Below are 21,320 nucleotides of genomic sequence, written 5' to 3'. Positions count from 1 at the left end.
CATTTTAAGATCATGCCTTCAAGAGCAGTTCCTGCATGTGATAAGAGCCTTGATATTCTGAAGCCTCAAGCTTCTAGACTAGAAAAAGCAGAAGCACTAGTGAAGACCTAGATTGGTGTCACTGATCTGAAAGTAATTTTTTCATTGCTAAATCATCATTTTACTGAGGATACATTTGTTCCCACAAAAAAGATTCTGAGAGCCAGAGCAGTATTCTGCACCATGCCTGATGCCTTCTCCCCACATCTCCTTAACGATGTCTCTCTAATTTTACAATAAAATCTAGGGCCAATGCACTGGATTTTCAAAGAGGGACTACTGATTTACACAGGATTTTATTACGTTTGATACTGGTTCCCTGTTTAGAGGTGGTTTTGGCCATAATTAACCTCTACACGTATTTGGAAATTTCAGGTTTTCCGCTATTATGAGAAAGTCTATTTCCCTTAGCAGACATCTTAATGAAAACATGACAAACAAAAAACCACCCTTAACTCCAAGTAATTCTACAAGAAACAGTAGACTACAAGCCTATCCTTAATCTGCTGTTATCAGTCATTACAGTAACAAATGGAGAACACAAACCACATCCAAATCTATAAAAATGCTTGCTTTATTGTACTTAGAGACCAACCAAGTCTTACCTCAACACGCTTACCATGCTCTTCTCCTTTCAAGTATAATTTTTGGTTATTTCCTGCCATAGGCATTGCTAATTAACTGCCTTTTAGAGACAAATATTTTCTCATTTGTCTAGAATCTAAAGATTTCCTCTTCAAAGGGATTTTACCCTTTCAACTGACTTTTTTTGATAGTTTGGGGAAAAATACAACCTAGATTTATGTATGCAGGCTGATTTCACAAACAGCTCTTAGGTCTTCCTCTCTACAATTTCAGCTGTGTACCCTGCACTGAGACTGGACTTTTTTCCCCCCTCTTAAAGTCTGATGAGAACCAAAGGAAATGAAGTGGAACAAAGAAGCTACATTAGCTTTCATAACTTATTGCTCTAGACAACTCCAACTATTACCTGTGACAGGAATCAAGCCAAGCAGAAAGCAAATGAAAGCATTCTGCCACTTTGTCAACTGCTGAAGCCGCCAGATTCATTTCTATGGCCACCAGCAACGTCCCCAACCCCTGTTGCCACACTAAGCTCTTGACCTGTATGTACAGGAGGCACCAAATACAAAGGAGAACATGCATGAAAAATGAACTGAAATGTGTTATGTGTTGTTTTCTTCAGGTTTTCTAAAATGATACATTTAGGTGCTCTTAATACAAGTTAATATATAATAAATCTGACAGTTCACTGAATTTTATCTCCTTGGTTATTCAGAAGAATTTTTTTTTGTTTAGATGAATAAACTCCTGTAAAGAACTCTCACAAGCCATTCATTTTGACATCTAAATTCAACCTATTCTGATTGAAGCAATACTTTTGGTATTTTCCACTTCTAAAGATAAATTTTTTTGCAGAAGTAAATTAGGAGTGAGAAGAGGTGTAAGAATGACTGTCAAAAATTCAACATGGCAACTCTCAGAAGTACCATCTGAAAGCAGTAATGCTGAGACACTTAATGAGCAAGAAGGATTCTCCACAGCACCTCCCCTTGTGCTGAGCACCATGGCTGGTTTTGACTCTCACAAAGGCTCTGAAACTGGAGCTTAGTCCTCTGCCATTCACACTTGGGTTGCCTGCTTTAAAGATGACATAGCTGAATTTGTGAAAATCTCACAGGAAGGAACAACATTGACTTAAGCCAAGCAATCCAAAAGGTTCAATACAACTGCTAAGTTCAGTATGCAATAAAGGGAAAGACAACATGTCATAGGACAGACTCCTCTTGAAAATTCAATTAATGCTGAATCTTCTTTAGTGGATGAGAAGTAAGATCCTCTTCACTTATCAAAACCATTTTATCAGGAAGAAATTAGCACCCCAAGTGGTATCAATACATGAATTTCAACTAGATTTAGATACCTAAAGCTGAGAAAAGCAGGAGCAAACACAGTGCAGAGAGAACACTGAGGAATAATTTGAAACTCACCATTTAATGTTTTAATGCCCTACAAGATGCACATAATGACCCCCATGTCAAAAGAAAATGTTATGGCTTGACACGCTACCAGTACAAATCACGTACATTATTGCCAGAATCCCCTGTGACACTTCCCAAGACTTTCTGAAATCAACTGCAGATTGAAAAGATGTTGAGCAAAACTGATCTTCCTAACTGGTACATTTATTTGGAGATCATGGATTTTTTAGGCTGTAAAGAACATCTTAAAATACTATTTTTAAAAAATGAATTTAAATGTTTTGAACTATAGCAGCTTTCTTTTTCATTTAAAAAGGCAGTATCTTCAGAGGATATTATATACACCTGGAGATTATTCTATAAAGGTTTTCTCTAGATAAATGCAGAAAACCAAATAAAGAAAGCATCTGTCTCAGCTCTGGTAGTATTTCTTAGAATAATTAAAATGCTAACACAAAAGCATGTAAAGGCAGGAAGAAGTAGAAGAATCACCCAGCCCAGAATAATATCCTTCTATAAGTACCATTTCCAACTTCTGATGTTCTCTGATTTATGCTCTAAGTGATGACAGGTATGTTTATAGTAGCTCTTTAAGAAGGAACCTATTAGTTATCTCCTTTGCACTTGTTAGTGCTTCTCAGTAGGTTTTGGTGAAAGGTTAGACACACAAAAATAGGGCAGAGATGAAGGCAAGAGACAGCTGGTGTTAGCTCCAAATGCACAATCAGACTCTGAACAACAGAGGCACACCTCTGCACAGCAACTCCCAAATCAGATTAACATGATGGTACCTCCAATGGCAACAATCAGCTGACACAAAATGCTGTTTGCTCAGACTTGCTATTAGCCCACCCCCTCACACTCCTCTGACTCCTCTTCTTGATTTCTGTACTGCAGCCACTCTACAGCTGTTGCAGGTACAGTGTGATTAAGACCAAATCAATCCCCCTTTCAGCCTCACACATATATAAATCATGACTCCATAATTATTTCACATTCAAACAAAATGGGGAACTCTGTTTTGTTCACCTGTGACTGGTAGATTTTTTATTTTCCAAGGGGGAAGGCAAACAGACTGGAATTTCCCTCTGCCTCCCTCTAGTTCTTACTCATTTCAGTAGCTCCTCCATCCAAAATGGATAGAAGGAGGAACATAGGTGGCTGTGATTTCAGCAGTGATCCCACTGCATTCCCACATCCCTTACTAACAGAGACTATGACCTAAGATTCAGTTAAATTAACCAAGGTGAAAATCAAAAGGAGGAGTAACTGGGCAAAGCTAAGAGAACACAAAAGGCAAGAACAAAGGTTGACTCTTCTTAATGAGGATTACACAGTACAAACATCATGGTCATTTTCAAAAAAGAACTGAAGTGTCAAAGACCCAGGTCTAACTCAAGCTGTGCCACTGACTACAAAATTGCAAAGCAAGTAAAATCTCTGATTTCAGATACATATTTGAGAAGCTATAATAAACAGCACTGCTATGATGTACTCTGTCTGCTTGGAATAGTCCTAGAAGAAATGCTAATGTGCTATACTGTGCTGTCAGTATTTACATGATGAACCACCCACATGCTAAATAAAAGATGGCAAGAACAAAGTCCTGAAGGCTTAGGTGTTTGCAAGCAGTTGTTTTTGTATTTTTGCTGGTGGTTATTTTTTTAATCAATGCAATTTCTGTGCTGACTTGAAGCCCAAAATACATTTGATCTTCCATTTCACAGCATCAAATTAAGCTCCGTATCTGAAGGAAATCTCAGATTCCACAAATTCAGTTTGGCTTTTTTGACTAATTTTTGCACCAAATAAAGTGAACCATAGATAGATCATTTATAAGAACAACTGAGGTAGTTGTAAAGAATATCATCAGTACTATCCACTGTGTTGGCAATAACGATAGATTTAAGCAGCTGCTACTAGAAAACATCAGCTCTGCCAAAATGTCAGATGCTAATGGCTGAAGCAGCTCAATTAAGCTACAAGACACAATTGCTTTGTTCTACCAGGGATGCAGGCACACATATTTCAATCTATATCTGGAACCAACAGAAGCACTTAGGCAAGGACCAGATAAAAAAAAAAATCTGATTATATACAGCCTTACATCTTCACCTTCTTACAAAAGAATCAGATTTTAAGCCACAAGTGATCTGATGCATTATGAGTTCTCAATAAAGCATGCAAAATAGCTGGAGTAGTGTCAGTTTTAATCAGCAACCCAAATAAAGGATCCAATCAAGATCACTTTAGCTGTTCAACAGTATGTTTAAATGGTAAATTACTTTAAACATAAGTTTAAATGCAGGTTTTCTGTAGTTTAATGACATTCAACAGTGATAACGTAATGGAAAATAATTGTGCAACAGCAAACTATGTTTATGCTACATTGAGAAAAGAGGATATCTAACACATTTTAAAAAATTATGTCAAACATTTCTTCATAAAGTCTAATTAATTTGAGAAAGCATATCTGCTTTCTTCTTGCTGCTTCTGCTTTCTTCTTCTATCTGCTGTTATATAGTAAAAACATGCAAAAACGACTGGACTACCATTTGTTTTCAAGACAGATACAAGAGTAGGGGGTGCTATTAATACCTTCCCTTTCCTCCACTTCCCAGTTCCAACCTGTTCTGCTGAAATCTCATCTATGCAAATGAGATTGTGAATGGATATTAAGAAAGAAACAAGTAAAAGTTCACTTCAGACATTACCTCACTCTAGGCAAAGTTAACTTTCCTATGATGAAGGAGAATTAACTGCAGGCTACTAAATCTGAGTGAGACTAATTTGCAGAAATGTGTCCAGGTCTCAGGTGTTACTGCTAAAACAGCAACTCAAACTGATACAGCAATACCAGGAGCATTTGCAGCTCTCATGCATCTCCAAGATACAGAAAAAAGAGTTGTACTGTAACTAGCATCCTGTTCTGAGGGCGGACCCCATCACACGCTCACTCTTAGTGCCAGAAATAAAATTAAAGATGCTTTTTCAAGGTAACTATACTGAATGTCCTATGGCAAAGAAGGGAGAAGTCCAATTCTTATCCTCAAAAGTTGCAGGTATCTAGGCTTCAAACCAGCAATTAAGCTTTAAAATTTGTGCGTCTGAAGACACCAGCCTTATAACACTTCACAATTTGATCACGTATGTGATTATTTTCATGGCACATATGTAAAAATTTTAGTTATACACCTTCTGGGAATTCAATAGTTTCTTCAACAGTGATCACAGCACATAGGATTTAACCCTAAGTATGAAATAAACAAATTTTAGCTACAATTACTTTTATAGAACTGTTAATTTCAAACAAACTCTGCTGTGCAAATGTGGATTGATATAACAACATTTGTAGGTCTCTAATAAGCAACCTTGCTTATTTTCCATGCTGAAATTTTATCTTAAACTGCTTCAAAGGTAGAAGTCAGAAAGAACTGGTATAGTTTGACTCTCAGATTGGATCAGATCATTCACATGCATACAAAATTCAGTGTAATTTTAAATGATATTCTCTTTTACTATAATGTGGGCATAAATACTTTTATTAACTCATCTTAACATTGATCACTTTAGCTAGAAATTCTTGCTGTTTACAAAATTTTAGCCTGCACAGCACTAGCAACCTACTAATATTATTTCATGCTACCAAATGCGAGAAACTGGGCAAAGGAAAAATATATGTGGTACATAAAGAAAAATTCAGGCACAGAACACCCTACCATTCCACAGAATAATGTACCCAGACAATATTTGGAAGCCTCACAGGTCATAAAGGCACATGCTAGTAGGAAAGGGCTTTCCCTCTAGTTTTTATGGACTGTAATGTACAAAAGTTTCCAAAGGTCACCCAAGTTGTCACAGCTGTTCCCACACAGGCTTGTCCATAAATGCCTACAACCTTTTTCCTCTCATCAATTTAGAGTCTGAATTGCAAAAACTCTGTGTGCTCCCAAAGACACAAACATTACAAGCAATTCAAGTACTTAAGATGGATTTCCATAATGCTGTGGCATCAACCAAGCCAATGGAATTTACCACCCAAAGACACTGCAATAATAGCACGAGTGAGTGTATTTCCCCTTATGCACAAGGTTAGTACTTCCAAACCTACAGGATACAAACACCCTACCTCACAGAGCCTGTGACACAAAGGCTCTGCAAACAGCAGTGGTTTCCTTGCACTTACCACAGCCATAAACACTAGAGCTGCAAAAAACAGGACGAGGAGAGGAAAATATGGCCAAGGAGTCCTGCAGAGACTGAGACACTTCCTACACTACAAGAATAAGCTTTTATTCTGTCTTCCCTGATGCCCTCCTCTCTTCATCTACCAAGCTTGCACCTGGCAGTTCAGAAAGCTTTGCACACAGGCTAACACAGAGTCAGGACTTCCTCAATGAAGCATGTTTAGAATGAAAGTATATGCTGTTTTTACCTATTTTCCATTTTTTTCTAAGTGAAGGAGTAACAGATGCTGGGCCCTGTGCCTGTGCATAGCCTGGCAACAGCCACCAAGCCAGAAACTACTGTCATGGACACTGCTGGTAGGGCAGCCACACAAACATCTGTACACAGACAGCTGCCTCAGTAATATTCATGCATTACATTTCAGTACACATACTAAAAAGTACAGTTTTATAAAGATGTATATGACTTAGGTTTTAGTGTTCTTGGTTTACTGGAGGACACTCTCATTAGTACTGACGGGCAGAACTAGCTAAAAGGACTGCACACTGAGCACAAAAAGTGAGATAGATCAAGTGTGACAAGAAAAAAGAGCACACATTAATTACTTTAAAAATAGATATCAACAGGGGAAAAAGACTTATCTTAAAGCACCAATACATATCTTACAAGCTTATTCATTTGTGCAGTCATATGTGCAAAAGGTATCATGCTATTTTCATTCGCTATCTGTAAATATAACAATATCCTCAAGGAAAATAATCTAAAAAGTACAAGCAAAGATGTGCAATGATAGATATTAGATAAACGTATCATTTTACAGTTCTAGGTCTATCCTGGAGTTATGTATGTCATTTAAGGAGGTATACATTAAAGCACAAAGAGAAAATCACCCATGCACCCATGAAGTCAAAGGGACACATGCTTGGAATGCAATTAAGAATGTTCAGTAGCCAAGCAGCATATTTTAGATTTGGGAGAGTCCATAAAACATTGCAGTCAGTCAACATGCAAAGAAAGGGCAGTGTATATCACTTGCTCAAAGTCACTCTGTATAATAATGAACCTCTGTAATTAGGCTACCTAGTCAATCATAAATCTGGCATTCCCAAGTGTACTTTGGAGTGTGACTTCAGTAAACATTGCCATCAGAGTGATTCAGAGATATACTTCCTTAGCCTTCTAGAAAAAAACCCAAAAAACAGACACTAAAAATGAGCCAATTTCCCCATGTGTCATGATACTGTTATGAACATAATACAGGACTGCAAATCCTAAGGCTGCCATAAAGACATCTGTCCACTGAACACCTGTAGTCTAGCGGTAGATCAACCTCATTAAACACACAAGCTTCAAATGAAGTCTGCATTCCTCCAAGTGCAGAGGTTACAGATGAAGTCAGTCAAGACAACATTGCCTCATCACTTCCCAGATGCAAGAAAAGTCCTAATGGCAGGGCACTTGGAGTCCCTTATTTCAGGCTCAGTTCATATTCGTACCAGTGAGCAGCAGCCCAGAGTAACTGCAGGAACAGCTCTCCATGTCTGTAAGCCAGACCTGCAGTGCAGGTGTGGAGCAAACAATGACAATTTGAGCTACGCTCACAAATGGGTTCATCAGGAATACTTCAAAAGGCTTATATTATAACCTTGCCAAATTTGAAAATAAAATGTATTAATTCAAATAGCAATCACATTGATAGCTCCAGCTAACCACAGATACAAAGTAAGTTTTAAACACTAATGCAAAATAATTGATTGTGCACGTCACATTCAGGCTCTTGGCATGACTCACACCCAATTATCATTTTCTTGCTCAAATTCAAGCCTTGTATGTACCCACTTCATTGCACATGACTTATAAACAGAACTCTGATACTTCTTCTGAGGACAATTTTACCACCCCTTAAAATAAAAAAAGAAGTGAAATTTCAAATGACTGGATGGTTGCACAAGGCTTTAAGACAGAACTTTTCATATTCTTTAACACTTAACAAGTATATCACTCTAATAGTCTGCAATGCTATTGCTTCTACAGTTACGCTCTTCTGTTTTTCTTCTTTTTTGATAATCACCATCTTATAAGCCAGTGACAGGAATATATTTCTAAAAGATGAATGCCTCTCCCACAAAGAAACCCATATTAGGGGGGTTTATTAGTGGTTTATGACTGTCATTCTTCAAAAAGATTGCTTCTCTTGTATTGAATCCTAAAATTTATTTTCTTAGCCACTCTATCAGTGGTTTTGTTTGTTCTTCCCAACGTTTGAAAAAAGCTTTCCTCTACTGCACAGCTACTTCCTGACTGTCTGCATAGCTGGCACTTCCACTACATCATCAGGCAATTGATATTCTCTTTATCCAGTCACCTGCTGTCATACTACTCATACAAAGAAAATTGTCAGGCCCACAACAACCATGCCTCACAAGCTTTCTCAACCTCCCCCTCACAATTTAAGTTCTTCCTTCTTTTGATGATCACTTTCATAACTACAGCTTTCATGTTTGTTCATACAGAAGATTAGCACTTTCTCAGCTACCCTGCTAACACACATCAGGAGCCCAGCTTTCCTATGCTGGCTTAAAAGAAAGTAGCTACCAGCCACCCTGAAGAATACTGCAGTATCACAATCACTGCATGAGAATAATTTCAAAGGCAGGAACAAAGCAAGGTGTAGGCTTAACTGAAAAAAGAACCAAAGACTTATATTATACCAGTGTTATACAATGGGGCAAACTTCAGGAGATTAATCCCCAAAATATAATTCAGAACAATTCCAACACCTTCAAATGCATTTAAGAAAAAATTTGAAGAGAAAAATTAAAGAGAGAGGGAGAGAACATTAAACACAGGCTTATGGAGATCAGCTGGGACACAACACACCAGAGCTGTCCTCCTACAGTATACATCTCTCAATGGATTAAAAAAAAAAAAAGGTAAAAATGACACCCAAAAAAAACCAACCCATATAAAGATAGAATTTTCTGTGTGTCTGACACCCCATTACAGACAAGGGTACTGCACCTCTACAATTTCTTCGATTTACCCCGAAGTGTCAAAAAAAAAAATCTGCAGAACTTTATTTTCAGTCATCTAAGGGTCCTTTTATTCATTCGGTTTTCCTTATTCATCCATGAGCTGCAACATGATTGACATCTTCTCCACCAGAACTGTACAGCAGCATGACAAGCTAATTATTACATAAAAAATGATACACATTACCTCTCCAGGTCAAGCTACAATCCTCTAGTTGGATGTAATTTTTAAAATTACAAGCTTTAATAAATTGTGCATCATTCTAGTCCAGACACTACATTCAGCTTCAGAGAAGGTTTCCTGATAATGAAGGGTTTATTATTTCTACATAGGTTTTGGTGACTGCTACCAGTATTGCCAATAAAAACTGGTAACCCTTCCTCTGCAGTAAATTACTATTTCTTGTACTTTTATCAGGGCTCTCGAGAAGCAAAAGTGATGAAAGCACCTGACTTCTTAAACCAGGTTTTATACTTTGGCTTCTTAGTTTAAACTGGCTGGAATTAGATATCTTTCCCCCCCAGCTAACTTTCTATGCCACAGATCAATTAGTTGTCAAAAATGCATTCATATCTTGTAGCAACAACAAAATATAGGAGGACACACATTAGAGCAAGCAAATGCATTCATACATTCAGAATGCAGGCAGAGGCAGGAGACAATTAGAGAAGGAAATTCAAAAATAAGGCATTTCCTGAGGATTAATGAGTGGGTGGTAGTGTTTGATAGTCAAGGGCAGGATGGGCTCTGCAACCGGCACAATCATTAATCCCCCAGGCAACACAAACTGCTAATTTTTTTTCTGCACTTCTTACTTTCCTTAACATCTAATTAAAATTTCCACTAAATTTGATACCATAATTTCCTCACAGAATCACAGAATAGTTTGGGTTGGAAGAGACCTTAAATATCATCCAGTTCCAACCCCTCCGTCACAGGCTGGGCAAGTCCCACTTGGACCATGTTGCTCAAAGCCCCATCCAGCCTGGCCTTGAACACTTCCAGGGATGGAGCATCCACAGCTTCTCTGGGCTTGTGCCTCACCACCCTCATAGTGAAGAATTTCTTCCTAATATCTCATCTAAACCCACCATCTATCAGTTTGAGGACATTCCCCCTCACCTTGTCACTATGTGCTTTTGTAAGAATTCCCTCTTTCCTGTACGCCCCCCTTCAGGTAGGTGCTAAATGGTCTCACTGAGGCCTTTTCTTCTCCAGGTTGAAGAGCCCCAGACCTCTCAGCCTCTCTGCAGAGGAGAAGTGCTCCAGGACCCTGAGCATCTTTGTGGACCTCCTCTAGACTTGCTCTAACAGGTTCATGGGCTCCTTATGTCAGGAGCCCCAGAGCTGGATGCAGCAGTCCAGGTGGGGTCTCCTCACCAGTGCAGAGGGGCTGGAAGAGAATCCCCTCTCCCTTGCTCTGCTGTCTGCGCTGCTTTTGATGCAGCCCTGACCACAGCTGGCTTTCTGGGCTGCAAGTGCACATTGCCAAGACATGCCGAGTTGCTCATCCACCAACATTTCTAAGTCTTTCTCATCACCTCTGCTCTCAGTCCATTTTCTGCCCAGCCTTTACTGGTGCTTGGGATTGTCCCAAGCCATGTGCAAGTTCTTACACTTGGCCTTGTTGAACTTCATGACATCCAGAGCCCAATGCTGTCTGTATGTCTGAACAGTCCTACTATGATAAATAACATCTATACAATTACAGAATTAATACCTGGTGCAAAAGGCCAGGTAACTTGTCACGTTTCAGAAAGTAGTTGTAATTTTCTCCTAAAGACTAAAAATGTTGCCTGCCTTAGAAACAGACAGGTCTCAGCAGACATAATCCCTTCCTTTATATTACAAGCTGCTTGATGGCCTCCATTATCCAGTGGTAGCAGACAAGGAGTGAATCAAGTATTGGAGAGAAGAACTGATTTTCAAGCTGCCTTTCAGTGCCTTAGGAAGCCACATACACTAATGCATTACCAAACATATCCCAGGCAGCAACCATTCCTCTCCATCACCATAACTCCACACTAACCTGTGACAGGTGCATCTATGTCCAGCAAATTCTTTTCCTGGCGGAGAATGGAAGCTCCCTCTGTTATTATTCTCAAAGCGACGCTCTCTTCCAGTCTCCCTTCTTTCATAAGGTGTGCCTTTAAGATATCCACACGAGGTTTCCCATCATTATCAAACACTTCCTTAGCTGTGAGACGGTGACTTGGAGGAAATGGGACAGCTACATGAAAAAGAAACCAAAAAATATATGGTCACTCTTTACAGAAAAGCTTCTATTACTGACACATTTCAAAACACATTTCTGCTGCAGAACAATGCTACCAAAGATTTTCTACTCCCTCTTACAATTTGTGGTTTAAATTGTACATAGACTCCCAAAGATACCATTAAAGTGCATGTATTCTACAAGATATATTATTAACACATGCAAGAAATAATTCATGCTTATAAAAAATTGAGAGAAGTATATTTAGGCCATAATTACAGGTAGATACATTCAAGTAAATCCCCCAAAAGGCATGGGAATACTAGGGAAAGGAGGGAACAGAGTTTAAACTGCTCTGGTAGAAATAGAGAACATTGACATCCCTTTCATTAACGGCATAAAATGCACAAACAAGTGCAATATTTAATATCTGTGCATGGACATGCATAGATACACTCCAATTAAAATTCTAAAACCAAGACAGAGCTCTCTCTAATGACTTTGGGTAGAGCGATGTAGGATGTTGTCCCTGTATAAGTAATAGCTTGCTGCACAAGATACATCTGAAACCCATCAGTGCTGAAGAGACCATTCCAGCACGGACAGGGCAGAGGATGCATCAGACTGAAGTTGGAAATAAATGGATAAATACAAAGCTTGTCCTGGCAACATGGCTGCAATCTGCATACTGTCCTCAAGTAAGGTCAGAGGCATAAACTTGTATGTTCCTGCTCTCCTGGGGCCAGTTGGAGCAAGAAGGCTCAGAGGTGATGCTGTCAGTTGCCAGGATGAGGCTGGAACATTATCCCAGCTTAACCCCCTTTCCCTTGCAGTTCAGTTGGAGCGGCACTAGGCAGCACCTGCCTCACCAGCCACAGGGTATTTATCCTGATCCCTGCCATAGATGCAAGAGGGTCAGGTTGTTCCAGAGCTCCAAGCAGGGACAGGAGGTAGCCACAGGGCTGGTTTCAGCAGGTCACATCTGCAGTGCAAACCTGTCCCTGCCAAAGGGTCTTGTCCCCTGTGGAATGTCTTACTGGCAGCCCCATCCCACACAAGACATGAGACCCTAACACAGCAGATCAACGTATCCATGAGCTTCAGTTTTCTTCTAATTTCACCAGCAGTGGACTGCAAAAACCCATAACTCACACTCATTATTTAAAGTTCAAACCCAACACTCTTCTCTTACATTACTGGAAGTAACAGAGCAGAAAATAAAAAATTTCACTTTACAGTTATTTTCCACTGATATTTTTGACAAAAACAGCTTCAGAAAATGCCTTTCCCCCACCTCAATCTTGTTTTCATTCCTTTTTGCTGCTTCAGCAGTCCATTCACTGAAATAATCTGGTGGGGACATATGAATGTGAGTGTCTGAAATACACTGAAGCCTGACTGCTCTCAGACTTAAACATGGGGAAAAAGGTGAAAATTTATGAAATAAACAATTTATTATGCAACACAGAAAAATAATAATATTTTCTAAAAAACAGAAGGTGAGTGACAGCTCAGCAGTTCTCCAAGCCTCGATCCTCTTTTTACAAAAACAAAACCCTGATCCTAAAGATCCTGCATTTCCAGTATTGAGAAAGGAGGAAGGGGAAAAGTTGGTACATATCTGCAATCACTTGACCTGGAAGAAGCACATGCCATTAGCTTGCATTCCTTAGCAAGACAACAGCCACTGCTCCTCCTCAAAGGCATGATATTACACAAACCTATGCAGTGCACCAGTACTTTGAGGTAGCTACCATATATGCTTGTAATGCTGAAAGGAGATTTTTACATTTATAAAGACAGAGCAAAACACAGATGCAATGACAATAGCAAACAGAAGCTATGACATAAAACCTACTGATATAGAAAAAAAATGACATATGCTGCAGGACTGTAAGAGTTCTGCAGGCAGAGCTCTAACAAAGATGTACCCACACCTAATTAAAGAAAAAAGATACTGTTCCAATAGCAGATGATTCATGATTAATTAGCAAAAACATGACTGACTGAATAGACCACAAATTGCATCTTCCATTATGAGAATATTAACTTTGAATGATTAACTTTGAATGTACACATACACAGAGCTTCCATAGAAGAACAAAGTAAGAAATGGTCACATTTGTGCAGAAGTCAGTTAAACATCATTTTTACTAATAACACCCACAAACGCTGGTATCAACCAAAATCCTTTTATAAATACAACAAACATTTAACTTCCATTGCTTTATAGAGAGCAATGTTACCATCTGAATACACAGGTATCCATCTGTTTCTCCATTCTTTTTTTTTCTTTTTCTGCTTTTTTAACCCTATCGTATTAGCATATATAAGTAAATAATAACAAATGCAATAAATTTGACTCTTCTCAGAAATAAACCCTAGAATTTCAGACACCAACTGTGCACACAATACACAATGAGGAAGAGCACAGAACTGGGAGAGGAGGCCACCAGGGAAAGGCAGGAAGAGGAAGGAGTGGGGTACTGAGCTGCCAGTATTGAGCTCCTCGCCAGGGAATGTTTTTGTAAAAACAGGCAAGAACCTGTATTAAGCAAAGGCCATAAAAAGGGAGCGGCAATAAAATGTGCATCTACGTATAAGACATAATTTTAGAAGTTTAGAGACAAATCTTGCTACAAGACCACCACACAAGACTCATGCATGCCTAATCATATTCTATAAAAATTAAAACCTGGACTAGTGTCCATCTCATTTACATTACTTTCTTTATACTGGCATAAAAAACAAACAAACAACTATTGGCCAAGCAAAATACGACCCTGGTGGTTTGGTCATAAAACATGGACCACAACCAAATGCAAAGAAACAAAGTTTAAAACCCTTGACCTCAGCCTGTCAGTAACAGTCTCCTGAGATCCTAAAGCACAAGAAAATTCTCTTTAACCATTTAATAATGGGGATTTTTCCACTTGTGCTTTCAGGTCTCTTGAGCATGTTCCAGCAAATGGAGGAAAAGATCAACCTGTTCTTTTGCTGTTCTTGCAGGCTCCTGTAAAACCCATCTCATCGCTAACACAGCCACTGCAAAGGTCAGACATCATTACTGTTCCTCTCAAATATTAAGCAGCCTCTCTGGAACAAATAAATAAACCATAAAGAGCTCTGCTTAATTAGAGTGGACCATGTGTGCTCGCATAAATAAAATACAAGCATGTGGCAAAGCAAGCATTATTTTGTTTATATATTATTCATTTTAAAATGAAGCTGTACACTAAATTAATACTCTCAGAGGAGGCTGCCCATAAGAAAAGCCCTCTTTCATCAATGTTCAAGTTCGCAAATTATCTCCCCCTCTAATGCTTGTCCTATAATTTTACGCAACTTATGCTGCATGGCTGTACTTAACTATAGCACACCGTACCTTTATGGCATATATATGCTTGCTTTTTTACTCGTAAGGAAAACACACCAATAACATCTGCCAACATCTCAATAACCCAATGCACTGCATTTGTCTAACAGCAATTTGCAATTCTCCATTTTGAGAAACATTTGCACTAGAGCCATGCCTAGAGCACAAGTTAAACACACTGACACTATGCCACAGGTGCAGAAAACTTAAAAGGTCACTCTGCAGCTTTGGGTTTTTTACATCTACTTCATAGCCTTCAGACTCAGTATGCACAAAAGTTTCCTAAAACTATGATAAAAATCATCTCCGAAATGCCAACAAAACTGTATTTTTAAAAGACAGAAACATTTTTAATAGTTAACTAACAGGTTTTGCAATCTGACTTTGAAAATCTAACCCATTTTATAATGTGTTTGAACGTATAGCATAACCCAGAGCATTCCTGCTGACCAGTAACACCCATACTGGAGTTTTTACTATTTAATCGGAGTTCTGCATTTCTGCACCATATTGGGTCTGACAAAACCTATGCAGCAACACAAAGACACAGCTGAAGATCAACTTTTCAGCCTAAAGACATGAATTTAACATTACCTAATTCCTGTACAGTTGCCTATGAACTTCTGGTTTACATGGTTTCTATGAACCTAAGGGGAAGGAACGATGACTTTTTTTTTTTCAAGAACCCTACTTAATTCAGGTGACAGACTGAAACAAGATGAGTCACCATCATCCACAGCTGCTAAAGGGGAACAGAGTGAAACCCCGAGGCAGCGCAGGGCTCACCAAAGCAGTGGAAAAAGGAAAGGGAACTGCCAAAGATGCTCAGCCCCGCAAGACATGGAATTCTCATGTGACAAACATCCCCCCTCAACAGATTTCCTCAGGCACCACATGGATAATGCTTTCATCTCCATACACAAGTTTTCTGGAGACAGATTCAACCATTCCAACATATTGAATCACTGCGATCTCTTTGTTAACCTGCATATTACTTCCTTAGCAGGTATTTTTTTAGGAGTATCACAGAGAAAGTTGAGTTATTCAGAAGACAAAATTTCTTTTCAATATTAAATTTTGTATTATAACATTCATACCATATGCAAGTTCTTATTAGTTTTTTGTGTACTTGGCAGGGAAATATGTCTACACCTGATAAAAAAAAAATCCAGCTATTTATATGACAGCAAAAGAGTGAAACCAAAATCATCTCAGTGGAGCTAAAAGTGGAACACATGTTCTGATGTTTCCTAACAAAAACTATCAGGTTTCATTTTACATTAGCTACTGTCATTAGAGTAGGCACTGAAATTGGCAATCTCTCTCTAAAAGATCAAGCTTTCACCTGCTATTTTAAGACATGACGTATTTGAGGACTGTTTTTACTAAATCTGCTCACCAGATGGTGAAAGTGTTGGAAATTAGAATCTGGAAAATAAATCTACAGTATAAAATAAGAAGCAGCTATGAGGATTCCTATAGAAATTTAGCGTGAATTTTTCTTCATTGCCAACAAGTTCTTGCAGTGTAATCAGAAGAGCTCACAACCGTATTTGCTAAAAGACATAACTAAATTAACATCACTCATGAGCAAGGCACTTTGCTTCACAGAAAGCTGAGCTTTTCACTGGGCTAGCCAGTCAATACTGCAAAAAGAAAGAAAGAGTCCATCAAAAAGAATGTTACATGAAGACACCTTTGGGTAACAGCACTTGCATGTGAACAGAATTGGGAGCAGACAAGAGAGGCACACCTCAACAAAGCCCACATACACCAAATTTAGAGAGAAAAGAGAGAGGAGTTCCTTTCACAGATATCTCAGCTGACAACACGGAAAACAGGCCATTTGACATGAGGCAATAACACCTGTGGCCTAGAAAAAACAGAAGGTACTACAGGTTGGCAAGGAAACTGCTTCTCACAAGACTGAGATGAGCCATGCTAGCATCATTTTTTGATGAACAAAAGCTCAAACTATAAAAATTTTAAAAAGTAACAAAAGACGCTTCATCAAATACGCCAGTTCCAATGAATATTTTTAATATATTCTGACACTTCAGTCATAACTGGGGAACATAAGAACATAACAGCAAAGACAGAATTGCCTCAGAGAAGCGTGCCTAACTTTGGACAACAGCTGTGATAGGATAGTGTTTGTAAAAGGAAGGGCTGTGTCAACCATGTACTGATCCCAACACACTGCCACGTTGCTTCCAGACACTAAGGCTGTGGCATTCTCATCAGTGGCATTCTCATCAGTAGGCTTCACTCCTTCAGTGAAATGTCACACTCTAAGACAACCCATACCTGCACACTACAAGCAATCCTCATGCAGAATAACTCCATGACACCTCGGGAAGCACAAGATCTTTATAGGATTTGAGCCTCAAACTCACAAGGGAAGGATGAAGTCTCACCCCTGTGCACCTTGTTACTTTCACAGGAGGGCGCTGCCTCTGAGCAGCTGCAGAGCTGGGACTGACTGGCACACTGTGCCACGAGCTATGTCAGTACATCTCAACCACATGCATAAGTTTTTGATAGGATGATCTCTCAACTGCCTCTACCATTGTAATGAACGTACAGGGATCTTTTTGCACCAGTGGCACAGCAGAAAGGAAGGACAATAAAAGTCACCATCAACTTGGACCAACAGAGGGGGGATGAAATCCTGTCATTTCTGTCTAATTACCAAGCTGAGGTGTGACGGGCTGCCCTTGGGTGGATGCCAGGTGCCTGTTCTTATGGGATGAAAGGCTAGAGTACTACCACTTCCCACCATTTCAGGAATTGCTATGGCCTTTTCATGGCATTACTGGCCTCCTCCAGAATACACAGTACCTGACAATAAGAAAAGTATATAGCAACACTTTTCTTCAACTCTTTAAAAGAGCATAACCAATCTCCTCATAAATTCAGGTCAAATTATACTTGGAAAGAACCACCATAAGTAGCTATGTCACCTTCAGTCACTTAAAAAAACCTAAAAATAACACTCACTATTTTAGGATTTGATTTTCTTTATATTCACCTCAGGAAGCTTTAAAACTCTGAAGAAGAATTTACACAAAGAGGTTCTTCCAAGAGGTTAGAGCAGTGGCCCATTATTCTTACTCTGGGCTCAAATGAAGAATAGTTATAAAAACCACCAAGGCCTGGATAAACACACAAGATTCCCTTGGTAGTTTGACCCTTGACTGGTGAGTTGATTGACTCACCCATCTCACCCACTCTTGAACACTTCTGTAATTAATTGTAGCATTGATATCAACAACATAGATAAATGTATATCTCTGTAACAAGCCAAAATCTAACTCTAATTTTCAATCCTTATCAAGCAATTAGCAATAAAACTGGTTTCCAGTTTTTCAGAAAAAGTCAGAGAAAAAAAATACATCAGAAATTTTCCAGAACATTTACAGGCAACAGACACATCAGAGAGCATAGGAACCCTAAGAACCTTGGAGGAGGTACAGGCTGGAAAGGGGAAGGGAAGGAGGTACACTTTAAAACAACTGCAAGAAAGAAAAGCCTCCTAATTCAAAGAAATGGGTCTGTATGAAATATCAAATTGTAGTGGACATGGTTATATACTGGCAGCATTCCCAGAGTATCTTCTGGCCTACTACTGTAATAAACAAATCCTATCAGTCTTAAAGAGCACAAAACAACACACATCCCTATAAAATATTGCAAAAGAGTATTCTTTCCTTGTGTTTGAGATCATATGCAAGTATCTTTGACATTTACGATCCACTCTTTTATCCACAGTCCATGGATAAAAAATCAACTACAACATAAAGTGGAGAGGAAAAATTCAGTTCAATAGGAAACATTCCCAGTTAGGACCAACACATACAGTAAAAACTGGAAAATGTGATCGTAGCTTCCTGGCCTCATCAGAAAAGTTTGTTTTTCTACTTTGTTACACCCAGGTTTTTCCATAGGCCTCGAACTGAATACTGTTGAGCTTTGTTTTTATTAGCTTTTGGAACAGAGAACAATAATTACCCAGAGTTTAAATTCCTTTATGAGAACAATTCATTTGGAGAAAATAGTCAGAGGAAAAAGAACCCCGTAACAATGGAAAATACCAAAGGTCTTCCAAGACTTAAGATAAGGAATCAGGCACAGTCCTCCATCCCCGAAAACACTTGAGTGATGGATAATTTCTTTTCTATGGTAATACTTCATTATTGTTCCTAATTTGAGGCAATTAGGAAGTAATTGCACTTGAAATTATTTCAATCTACAGGGGGGAAAAACCCCCAAACAATCAATTCCAGGACCTGGAAAACTTTCAAGTATCAATACAAATTTACGGCACCATTTTCTCCTGATTTTTTGGTTCAACTTAAGTCAGTTGACACTACCAAATTTCAGTCTTACATAGCGAAGGCAGCTAAAAGAAGGACTGCAAATAAACCCTCACCTACAAAACAGAATTCCCTCTCCAACCTTCTGAGCATAATGAGGTACCCTTTAACAAATTTTGTCAGAAATCAGCTTGGCTTTGAGAACTAACTCAAAAGTTTCTAGTGACATGCAAAAGGGCAAAAAGAAAACACAATTTCCTTTCCAAATGGTCTACCAATGGTTCTACCAGGGCAACCAAGATTTAGCTTCCAAAAATTGACCACTGTACACAGCCTGGCACTTGTCAGACAAATTTGTTAAAACAAGTCATAGACTCATAAAATGGTTTGGGTTGGAAAGGACCTTAAACAGCATCAAGTTCCAACCCCTGTGCCATGGGCAGGGACACCTTCCACTAGACCAGGTTGCTCAGAGCTCCGTCCAGCTTGGCCCTGAACTCCTAAAAGGAGAGATGAGTAAGTGCAAGTAAAGCAGCCTTTATTTGGAGTAATTCTGTTTCCTAACACTCCTTAAATGCCACATTACAGAAATTGCTCTGCTTAAATGTCAGCCTGCAGAGGTTGATTCCTGGAACAAGAAACACCAGCACATCCCTGGCTGCTACAAGAAAGTTCACTGGGCAGAGGAAATGAAAAATTCCTACTAGCATTACTAAGTAATCGTTTAAAAAAATACATTTCACATTTCAAATTTAAGGCTATTTGGCACCTCGCAATTGATAACTTTATGTGCAGCCTAAGGACAAAGGACAAAGACAAGGGGGTAGGGATGCTAACAGACCAAGGTATTTTACTGCCATGTTGACCAAAGGACTTGCAAGTAGCATCTTTGAATCATATAAGTTTTATTTTATTTGAATTTTTTTAAAAAGCTACGTTTTGGTGAAACAAACAAATAAACTCAAACACCTTACGTAAGACAATAAATACGAGTATGGGAAAAACATTTAAAATGTTAATGTCTGAACTATGCCCTATGAACTAAATAAAAAAGACATGCTGACCTGTAAATGTTAACCTGGTTTATTATTTTGCTGATCATGAGACATGCAGCAAGTAGCAGATATACACCAACACCTCATAAATCAGTCAGACAAGTCTAAGGAACAAGCCTTACAAATATAAGTATGTGTAAGGACCAAGGCAGCTGGAGCCAAATTGACCTTAAGAAGTTCGAAATAGCAGTTGATGTGTGGGTGTTTTGTTTGTTTCAGGTTTTGTTTGAATTTTGAGATTTTTTTTAATCCCAAAGAGCTTTGCTTATTTAGTAGCATTCTAGCCCTTGACCGAAGTTTTAAATCAGCATACTTCTGGATGAGTGAATCTATACTGACTCACACTGGTTTTAAGGTGTACGAGGAACTGGCCAAGCTCTGCACATACTAGTGTGAAAAGCATAATTTCAGAATTCCACTGAAACTGAATTCTGCTTGTTCAGCCATAATCAATAGACAGGAAATACACATGCATTAAAGAACCTGCACCTGATTATATAATAAACTAATTTGTACTAGGCTACATGTATTATTGATCCAGTAACAGCCCCTTCTTATTTAGGGGTCAGGTCATACACCTGGAAAAACAGCAACATAAAGAGGTACTAATAATTTTTTTTTCCCCCATGCAGTTTAATGTCTAGATACCAACTAGTTCTAACAGCATGGTTTGGCTTTGTCTGCATTAGGATTTAGGGGCACACACTTCATGTTACACAGAGCCATATTTTAAATGAACAAACAAAATCCCCATCTCAGTCTTCACTATACTCACTGAAATGCCTAGTTTCTCCTGGAACTCAGCAAAGGCTCAATACAATTTGTTTCTTCTTGCCTGATATCAGAGATATGGCTTACCACTCCAAACTAATACCACAGTTCAAACTAGAACATTTGACAGAGGAATTCAACCCTTCAGTTTACAGAAGGGGCATAAGCAGAAGGCAAAGTCAGCCCTCCACAGACCCTGTAAGCACTGGTGCCTTTCTCTCCTGATGAAAAGAATTCAAACTCTTCCACGGGACTCTTATAAATAGTTTCATATACAACTGTTCTTCTTCCAACATGCTCAAAGGACTAATTTCCCTGTGATGT

The 21,320-nt window shown here is 38.8% G+C and overlaps 1 protein-coding gene across 2 annotated transcripts in view; it reads right to left on the bottom strand.

The window, feature by feature from the left end:
- Positions 1-21,320, bottom strand: part of PPP3CA (protein phosphatase 3 catalytic subunit alpha) — a 171,176-nt gene that overhangs the window by 88,866 nt on the left and 60,990 nt on the right. For both annotated transcript variants that reach the window (XM_077177193.1, XM_054633534.2), the window contains exon 2: positions 11,293-11,493. In XM_077177193.1, the coding sequence (XP_077033308.1) occupies positions 11,293-11,493 (201 nt within the window). The remainder of the gene's footprint in view (positions 1-11,292; positions 11,494-21,320) is intronic.

Source organism: Agelaius phoeniceus, chromosome 4 (genome assembly GCF_051311805.1).
Source record: "Agelaius phoeniceus isolate bAgePho1 chromosome 4, bAgePho1.hap1, whole genome shotgun sequence".
Classification (NCBI taxonomy): Eukaryota; Metazoa; Chordata; class Aves; order Passeriformes; family Icteridae; genus Agelaius; species Agelaius phoeniceus.
This window is presented reverse-complemented; position numbering and strand designations above follow the sequence as displayed.